The sequence below is a fragment of the Oryza glaberrima genome, chromosome 11 (genome assembly GCF_000147395.1).
Source record: "Oryza glaberrima chromosome 11, OglaRS2, whole genome shotgun sequence".
Lineage (NCBI taxonomy): Eukaryota > Viridiplantae > Streptophyta > Magnoliopsida > Poales > Poaceae > Oryza > Oryza glaberrima.
Genome location: NC_068336.1, coordinates 134,002 through 143,975, shown reverse-complemented (window position 1 = coordinate 143,975; position 9,974 = coordinate 134,002). Strand labels below are relative to the sequence as shown.

The 9,974-nt window shown below is 41.2% G+C and overlaps 1 protein-coding gene across 2 annotated transcripts; it reads left to right on the top strand.

Annotated features, from left to right (window-relative positions):
• The first annotated feature begins 2,417 nt into the window (after window positions 1-2,417).
• LOC127754937 (probable LRR receptor-like serine/threonine-protein kinase At1g67720) lies at window positions 2,418-9,836 on the top strand. Of its 2 annotated transcripts, XM_052280548.1 has the most exons (16): window positions 2,418-2,762; window positions 2,920-3,077; window positions 3,231-3,765; window positions 3,854-4,359; window positions 4,457-4,589; window positions 4,677-4,748; window positions 4,830-4,898; window positions 4,984-5,055; window positions 5,258-5,326; window positions 5,527-5,681; window positions 5,755-5,996; window positions 7,893-8,019; window positions 8,602-8,670; window positions 8,781-8,964; window positions 9,101-9,236; window positions 9,368-9,836. In XM_052280548.1, the coding sequence occupies exons 2-16, from the start codon at window positions 3,002-3,004 to the stop codon at window positions 9,695-9,697; spliced, it is 2,775 nt and encodes a 924-aa protein (XP_052136508.1). In that variant the 5' UTR covers window positions 2,418-2,762; window positions 2,920-3,001; the 3' UTR covers window positions 9,698-9,836. The 2 variants fall into 2 exon arrangements, with proteins under 2 accessions (XP_052136508.1, XP_052136509.1); XM_052280549.1 differs by lacking the exon at window positions 2,418-2,762 and having other exon boundaries at window positions 2,769-3,077.
• The last annotated feature ends 138 nt before the right edge of the window (window positions 9,837-9,974 follow it).

The following is a 9,974-nucleotide window of genomic DNA, read 5'->3' as shown; positions in this document are numbered from 1 at the left end:
AAACCGGGCTCGAAAACCGAATAAGCACGGTTAATTAAACGGGAAACCGGCAAAAACCTATACAGAAAAGGAAAAGAAAGCAACTATTGATACCTCACAAAAGTCGTCGTTACCGAGCTTACCAAAGGCAAGCAGCTTCGACAACATAATGAAACGAGGTCTCCAGAACCACCAAACATCCTCTAGTGGAGCAGAAACCTTCTGAGCGAAGCCTCAAACAAGGGAACAACATCAAGGATGCTGTCAATGCCTGTTCCGAAAGGAACCTGGTTTTCATCTAAAGGAAGAGAGAGCCAGCATGACGATACCTCCAAGGAGTAAACGGCGCCCATAGGCATCGATATCATCAACCTAGGATAGCACTGGGCAAGGTTTTAACGCCGAGGCTCTCTCAAAATGCTCCACCTCCAAACCCTCGCCGCGTTGCCAGGACGTCTGTTGAGGGTCATCGTTGCTGAGCTTGCAAGACAAGCAGCTCCGACTCCGCCTCAACAGTCAATCACACTGCAGCTCGACCAGAGACCACCTCATACACAGGAACCCAGCTGCAGCAAACCTACGGCGCGGCCGACGACCAGCGAGACAGGACGCTGGAAACCAACTCCGCACGCCACCCCTACCAAACCAAGGAGCTCCCCAGTATTGACTGGAAGCAGCCTAGCCTAAGAAGGGAGGAGCACCTAAGAAGAGGGGAGCGGGCGCCACACCGCCAGTGAGCAACGGAAGAACAACCATTGAAGAAGGGGAGATTTGGTAGCTGCATGCCTGCCGCTTCACTAAATCACTATCAATATATCATCACATCACGTACTACCTCTGTTAGGACATCCACAATGTACTTCAAAACCGGTCCATAGTCAATAAAATAATACATTCAGCTACCTAACCACATTGTGGAAGTAGTCCATAAGAGAGAAATAGCAAAAGTCATCCATAAACATATGGGCTGCCCATATAGAATAAAATATATCATCTGTCTCTATTTCCTCTCTCCTCCTACTACTACTTACTAACTATATACATTGTGAATGTTGCAATAGTTAAAGTCCACAAATGTAGGTCTCATCTATACGGACTTCTTTAGCTATATACATTAATGTTGCCCTTACAGGATTGCAAAGAATCCCAACATTGTAACAGAGCGAGTGTATATATATATGTATATATATATATATATATATATATATATATATATATATATATATATAGACACACGTAGTAAACGCATATTATGTTCAGAATCAAATCTAGAAGTGATTTTTTTTGGATGGAGGGAGTATTAATTGTTAGGAGGGTAGTAGCTTTGTTTCCTTCCTTAATCTTCTCGTCCCCTGCAGATCGACTCGAGTGGGTTGTGTGTTCATTATATATCTCTTTTTCACACACATGTACGTAGTATGATATACATGTATATATACTCCATCTGTTACTGTTAGCACAATATCGTACCAGCAGCTAGCTGCATGCATGCATGATCCAAGTAGGTTGTCCTTTTTCTTTCTTCATTCATTCTTTTAGAATTGCATATATATAATTGATAGTTTGGTCAACCTCTTCCAGCTTAGCTTTTTAGCTGCATTGATGATCTATATATGTGGGTCCTCTGGCTACTGACTTTAGGAAAAAACCCAAATTGAGCCCTGTCCCAGTCTCACACCGAATCCATGCATATATTGCATTTTCTCGCTTCGATCATATGGTTCGACCAAATTATAGCCCAATGCCCCAACCTTTTGCTTTTCATTAATCAGCATGTTGCAGGAAACTAAATTATATTTCTAGACATAGAATTCTAAACTTATCAAGGTTATCCATTCAAACTGTAAAAATGCTAACTTCCAACTAGCATGTGCATGTAAATTTAAAAAGTCAAATTCCTCACCAAAAGCAAATTTATATCCTTCTGAAAATGAATATATTTTGCCTTTTTTTTCCAGAATGGTTTAAGAAGAGACCATCCAATGGTAGACTGGGTGGAACTTTTCATGAACCGGGTCTGTTTTGCGTTGGATTCTAGGGTCTGTTTTACAAATAGTCCAGAGGCAGTACTAGAACCACCGAATATGAAACAGAGCCTCATGAATCATGATTGAACGATTGCTAAACTGTAACATGCTTAACAACAGACAAACTGAACTGATGGTAGTTTAATGTAGTAGTTTAAAACTTAAAGTTGCAGTTTGTTAGAATGTTCTTGTGCAGCAGCAGTAGTAAGTAGTTATAGAAGATGCTGTTTGGTTGGTGGTAGTCCAGTTTGTTGTAGTAGTTGGAGAAACAGAGGTCCTCAATCTTCATGGTAGTGTTGGATTTATTATACTCCTAAGTGAGAAGTCCTTTTAAAGTCTGAGCTTGGAGGTTAAGCTAATTACTCTAGTAGTTACATACAGGAGGCACAGTTACATACCAAATGAGTGATGACAGAGTCACAGAGATGTAGCAACAGGTAGTGTAGTGGTCCACTCAGCTCCGCTCCATTCCAAAGCGCAGCAAAGGCAAAAAAGGCAAAGCAGGCTCAGGCTGGCCTCTCCTCTCTCTCACCTTTTCCATTGCTTTTCCTCTACATCTGCTGCATGCTTGCTTGCTTTCTTTCTTGCTTGCTTTTCTCCAAGATTATTACTAGTAACACAGAGACAGAGACAGAGGGTGCAGAGGCTGGCTGTGAGTGAGAGCAGGAGACTGGGATTGGGACCCTCCTGTCTTCTTCTTTCCCCTTCCTCCTGCTCTTCTTCTTCTTCTTCTTGGAATACTCCTACAATTACAAGGTGCGTGCTAGTGCTTGGTTTGGTATTCTCTTCACTCCCCTTGCTGTTTCTGGTTGAGCTCTTTCTTGCCTGTGTGTGTGAGAGAGAGAATTGGTGATTGCCCCTCTCCCAGCCCCAACTACCAACAATATTTCAATCCTTTTCCTTATTGTTTTAGGACTTGTTCCAAGGAGGGAGCATATGGATTGATTCACCAGCCCGCACCCGCGGCTGTGCTAATCAATCCATCATCAATACAGATGCCGTCTGCTTCCGCCGCCGCCGCCGCTCTTGTGCTCCTCTTCCTCGCCTTCTCGCTCTCCAATGCTCAGCCTGGTCAGTCACTCTCGTCTTTTTCTTGGAACTCACTGATTACCACCCTTCTTTACCATTCGCTGCACCCGCTTCAGCTTCAGGGCAGGGAAATCAAATCCATCTCCAAATATAAATCTCTAAAAGAAAATCCCATCTTTGATTTGTTGCATGCAGGTTTCATCAGCTTGGATTGTGGGGGAGACGATGATTACACGGATGGCATTGGGATCCAGTGGACTTCTGATGCCAAGTTTGTCTCTGCTGGCCAGAAAGCGAACCTCTTGCTCCAAAATCAACAATTGCAGCAATATACCACCGTTCGCTCTTTTCCAGCAGATAACAGGAAGTATTGCTACACCATGAATGTCAGGAACAGAACACGTTACCTTGTTAGAGCAACCTTCCTCTACGGCAACTTTGACAACAGCAATGTCTACCCAAAGTTTGATCTCTCCCTTGGACCGACCCCATGGACCACCGTTGTCATTGATGATGCCACCACCCCAGTCGTCCAGGAGGCGATTATCCTCGCTGCTGCTCCAACACTCAGCGTTTGCCTCTCTAATGCCAGCACTGGACAGCCCTTTATTTCTACTCTCGAGCTTCGCCAATTTAACGGTTCCCTTTACTACACCACTGATGAAAAACAGTTCTTTCTTAGACTCTCTGCAAGGATCAATTTTGGTGCTGAAAGCAATGCATCAGTCAGGTATGCGCTACTACTGCTGCATAGCACCACTGTTCATACTTTCGTTACAATATCTGGCTAAAGAATTTGTTGTTGATGATGTTTTCAGGTATCCTGATGATCCATTTGATAGAATATGGGAGTCTGATTTAGTGAGGCGAGCAAATTACCTTGTCGATGTTGCTCCGGGGACGGAGAGAATATCAACTACAAAACCCATATTCGTCAGTACCAACGAAGAACCACCTCAAAGGGTCATGCAAACTGCAGTTGTTGGCAAAAATGGATCCTTGACCTACCGGATTGATTTGGAAGATTTCCCAGGAAATGCATGGGGAGTCTCATATTTTGCAGAAATTGAAGATTTGGCCCCAAGTCAAACTAGGAAATTTAAGTTAGTCATTCCAGGCAAGCCAGAATTCAGTAAACCAACTGTTGATGTGGAAGAGAATGCTCAGGGAAAGTATCGTCTATATGAACCAGGCTACACAAATATTCCACTTCCATTTGTTTTCTCTTTTGGATTCAAGAAGACTAATGATTCGTCAGAGGGACCTATATTGAATGCCATGGAGATCTACAGATATATAGAGATTTCTGTGGGATCTCAAGATGGTAAGCAATTGTCTGTCTGTCTGTCTGTCTGTGTTGTAGAATAAATGGAAATATACACCTACTGTGTTATAATTTGGGCTTCTGGTTATATTGACAGCAAACATTATGGCCAGCTTGGTCTCACGGTATCCAGAAGCAGGTTGGGCACAAGAGGGTGGTGACCCTTGCTTACCAGCATCATGGTCTTGGGTGCAATGCAGTTCTGAGGCAGCACCTAGGATATTTTCAATGTAAGATGATCCTGTCAATCTGCCTTCAATTTTGAGTTTTTGTGCTCAATATTTGAACATTTGAGATCTAAGGATCATTTCTTGCAGCTCATTGTCAGGGAAGAACATTACAGGGAGTATCCCTGTGGAATTAACGAAGCTATCGGGGCTGGTTGAACTGTAAGATCAGAATAGTTTATTTTTTGCTCTCCCCTCTTTGTAGTTGGCTTTTTTCTGATAAATTTATTTCTTCAAATTCAGAAAGCTTGATGGTAACTCATTTACTGGTCAAATTCCTGATTTCACTGGATGCCATGATTTGCAATATATGTGAGTTTCCCATTATTTTGATAGTGCATCCTGGAAACATTATTCTTGTAATTTAGCACTTAGGGTGCTTGTGTCTGCACTGCAGTCACCTTGAGGACAACCAATTAACCGGTGCATTGCCACCTTCCTTGGGAGAACTACCTAACCTGAAAGAGTTGTAAGTTATACGCTTCAGTACACTTTCTTTCCACCCCCATGCTATTTGTATTGCAAGTGCAGTAAATATGAATTTGTGCTGTTATTTTGTTCTTATGATCCTCAAGACCTCAACATGCATCATCGCTATAGATTTTATCTCATTTTACTGCTTTATTCATTGTATTGAAACGAAAATACCTTACTGATCCAAGCCTTCACAGGTATATTCAGAACAATAAGCTGTCTGGAGAGGTCCCACAAGCGCTTTTCAAAAAGAGCATTATTTTCAAGTATGTGTAGCTTTTTCTTTAAGCATAGCTTAATCATTTGATATGAGCAGTGCATACTTTTGTGCCTATATGAACTCCAGTGTGGCTTAGCAAGCTTCATTTACCTTCGATGAAAGTATATATTTGTTTCCCATGTAAATCGAGTACCTAACTTGTGCATAGGATTGTGCTGTTTGTTCTGATCTGTTACCTGTATGCAGCTTCTCAGGAAACAGTGACCTTCGCATGGGACACAGTAACACTGGCCGCACTATAGTAATTATTGTATGTGCTGTGGTTGGGGCCATTTTGATTCTTGTTGCTGCTATTGTTTGTTACCTGTTCACATGCAAAAGGAAGAAGAAATCATCGGACGGTGCGTATTCTTTAGCTCATTGGGCATATCTGGTATGGTGTATGGTCGCGTAGTAATTACTTTGTGTCTCCAGAAACTGTTGTTATTGCGGCACCAGCAAAAAAGCTAGGCTCATTTTTCAGTGAAGTGGCCACGGAATCGGCGCACAGATTTGCATTGTCTGAAATTGAAGATGCTACTGACAAATTTGACAGAAGAATTGGTTCGGGAGGGTTTGGCATAGTATACTATGGAAAGCTTACAGATGGGAGAGAAATCGCAGTCAAACTTCTCACAAATGACTCCTATCAAGGCATCCGAGAATTCTTGAATGAGGTATGTTTCTTTTCTTGCCTTATAATATTTTCTTGAAATATAAATCACATACACAGTAAGTGTTAGCGTTCGGCCTAAAATATGAAGACTATTAAACTATGGCTAAAAATGGATGACTATTCCCGTTTGGCCAAAAATTAACCTTGGGCCCAAAAATGGTTGACTATAGCCTTCACCTCAATTACACAACTATTAAGTCTTTGGTCCAAAAACACATGAGTATTAACCTTGGGCCCAAAAACAAATGAATGTTAGCTTGGGCCAAAAATGCATGATTGTTTAGCCTTCAGCTTAAAAACACATGAATATTACCTTCGAGCCCAAATCACATAAATATTACCTTCACTCAAAATGTCATGAATATTATCCTTGAGCTGAAAAAACACAAGAATATTTGCCTTTACTCCAAATACACAGGTGTATTACTTTTCCACCAAAAAAACATACAAGTATTAACCTTGGGCACAAAATTTCATTAGTATTGACCTTGGGACCAAAAGTGCATGAATTTGGGCTTCGTCTAAAAATTTCAAGAGTGTTAGCCTTGGGTCAAAAAACACATGAATATTAGCTTTTGCCTCATAATTTCTTTAGTCTTAGGGCTAGTTCGAACCAGCAGTTTGGCTGCAGCGGTTCGCAGCTCGGAAACGGGGCATATCATTAGCACATAATTAATTACGTACTCCCTCCATCCAAAGGTGTTAGGCTTTTTTTTTTGGTTTTTCTAAAAGAGATGATTATATTTGGAGTCTTCATGTGCTAAATTAATTGTTGACAGGAACCCAAGCAACCATCTTAATATTCATTGGTTGCATGCATATAGTTCCTTGATTTTGTTACATGGGAGATGAGTTAATTTCTCCTTTGTCTTGGTGACAAAAGAAATATGTCTTACATTTGAGGATGGAGGGAGTATTAACTATTATAAATTTAATAAATGGATTTATTTGATTTTTTTTAAAGAACTTCTATATATTTTACAAAATGCATCGTTTAGCAGTTTGGGAAGCGTGTTGACGGAAACCGAGGAAGTTGTTGTTTCAAGTTGCTGAAAAGAACTCAACCTCAACCTTAGACCTATAAACACATGAATGTTAGCATTCTGCTCAAAAAAATCATGATTATTAACCTTGGGGCTAAAAATGTATGGATTATAACCTTTGACCCCAAAACAATGATTAATAGCCTTCAACCCAAAAATTTTGTGAGTATTAATTTGGGCCAAAAACATATGAATATTATTAGCCTTTGGCCAAAGTGCACATGAGTATTAGTCTTGGGCACAAGTATTATAGCTGGGGCCAAAAACACGCGTTACAACTTGCCTTCAGCCCAAAACTTCGTGAGTCAACCTTGGGCCCAAAAGTGCATCTATATTAGCCTTTGACCCAATTACTCATGAGTAGCCTTTAGCCAAAAACAGATGAATTTTAACCTTTGTGCACACAGTTTAATGAGTGTTGACCCAGGGCCCAAAAAGGCTTTGTGTTCGGCCCAAAATGGGCTGTTTTTCACATTTTAACAGTTTAAGATATAAATAGAACTTGCGTACCTATTGCTAATTTTATCACTGCTTGGTAGATTGAAACCTTGAAGCTGAAGCTGAAGCCCAGTATATTCTGGGACACATTCATTTCCTACTTAATTGATAGACCTACACTAATGGGATGTGACCATGTTGCGTTACATATACTTTATAACCTCAATTTATTTTAAGTAGTATAAGATATGAACATTTTCTATTTGGAACATCCTATGGACCCTCACCCTCTATGTAGACATCCCTCATATATCCTTTTCTCAAGGTCTACTGGAAAACTCAGCGTGCATACTTTTTCTTTGGGTGGTTACTGCGATCCGTTGCTTAGTATAGTATCTGACGGACTTATGTTTCAGGTAACATTGCTTTCAAGAATTCATCATAGAAACCTGGTGAGCTTCCTTGGTTACAGCCAGCAAGATGGTAAAAATATACTTGTGTATGAATTCATGCATAACGGGACGTTAAAAGAGCACCTCCGTGGTAAGTTCCTATGGTCCTACCATCTGATGATAAATCTAGTTTGCAGAATCAACACCAAATTGTCGTTGTGTAGAGAATGATTCTTCTACAAGTAAATGTTCCATGCGTAGTTATATTTTAGAATATTAGGGTCTCCATGATTTCGTATGGTATCTCATTATCTCCCCCCCCCCCCCCCCCCCCCCTCATACAGTAATTATTTTGAGAAATTTTTTGAAGTCATATGCATAGTTTGTGCAGTGGTTTCCACGATTTTATCGGATTGGTACTTTTCACCTGATATTTCCCTAGATAATACAGCAAATTCATGCTTGAGTTTTCTTTTTCCAGTTTTGGATAAGGATTCGTGTTCTGAAAAACTTATAGGATCTTCACTGATGTATAAGCCTTTTCTTTTCTGTTCTGATGTTTACTTCTTTCCAGTCTTAACTAAAAACTGAATACAAACTGTCAAGATTTGAGAAGTTTCCATGCTACACATAAATCAAGGCTCAGCTGCGGCTTTGTCTACTTGTCTAGCTCGTGCATGATTCTTTGACACTGAGGCTCAGGATTGACATGAACTTTATCTTACTTTGACAGGAGGCCCTGATGATGTAAAAATAACTAGCTGGGTCAAGCGTCTTGAGATAGCAGAAGATGCTGCAAAAGGTTTATCTCCCTCCCTTCCTCGTGTACAATTTTCCTGTGATTATTCTACCAACATGCATTTCAAAGATTCTGAAGTCTTTCATTTCCATGAAAAAAAAATAAAATATCAGGAATAGAGTATCTCCACACAGGATGCTCCCCAACTATCATCCACAGAGACCTCAAGAGCAGTAACATTCTCCTTGACAAGAACATGAGAGCAAAAGTTGCAGACTTTGGCTTGTCAAAACCTGTTGTCGACGGGTCTCATGTATCAAGTATAGTTAGAGGAACAGTTGGATATCTGGACCCAGAGTAAGGCCATGTCTTTCCTGAAATTTATGAAGTCTATTCTTGTTATCAATGGCCTTGCAAATTGAATTGCTATATACCTTTGTAACATCTGATGCCAAGTGTTCCCCAAGCTCACCCTTTTTGCGTGTGCTCGTAGGTACTATATCTCGCAGCAGCTAACAGAGAAGAGTGATATGTACAGTTTTGGTGTCATTTTACTTGAGCTAATCTCAGGCCATGAGCCAATCTCAAATGACAACTTTGGGCTCCACTGCCGTAACATTGTTGAATGGGTAAGAAGTAGTAGGTCTTATGATGATACATGAACTTTGCATTTAGTCTTTCTTCCTGATAGTGAATTATCAAAGATATCCGAGCAATTGGCGCGGACAAAGATGCTGAGTGAAGAGTTGTGAATTGGCAGGCTAGATCGCACATGGAGAGTGGGGATATCCACGGCATCATTGATCAGTCGTTAGACGCAGGGTACGACCTGCAGTCAGTGTGGAAGATTGCGGAGGTGGCGACGATGTGCGTGAAGCCCAAGGGGGTGCTGAGGCCGTCCATCTCGGAGGTGCTCAAGGAGATTCAGGACGCCATTGCCATCGAGCTGCAACGGGAGCTGCCCTCCAGCATTCACCACCTCATGTCCAAGACGTCTCCCTCCGAAGCCGTCAACACGACAGGCAGCGTACAAGACCTGGAGCAGAATGCTTCGTTCGATGAGCTGCTCATGCGCCCAGGTCTCAGGTAGAGGTAGCACATACGGATTACGGACTCTTCTAATGCTATATTTCTAATATTCGTTGATAGGTTAAGCAAGCTGTGCATGACTTGTTTAGATTTGCCACCGAGCAACAAATTTTGGGTGAATTTGTCCTTGAGCTTCTTCAGGTCGTCGTGCACTTTTGAATTTGTCTTTGGGTGAATTCATTCTCGTTCATTCTTACATTGGCTCTCGTTCTCTTGTCCCCCCTCGAATTCTTGTATCAAAAACGACCAAAAAAACAAGATCGATTCATAATACTGTC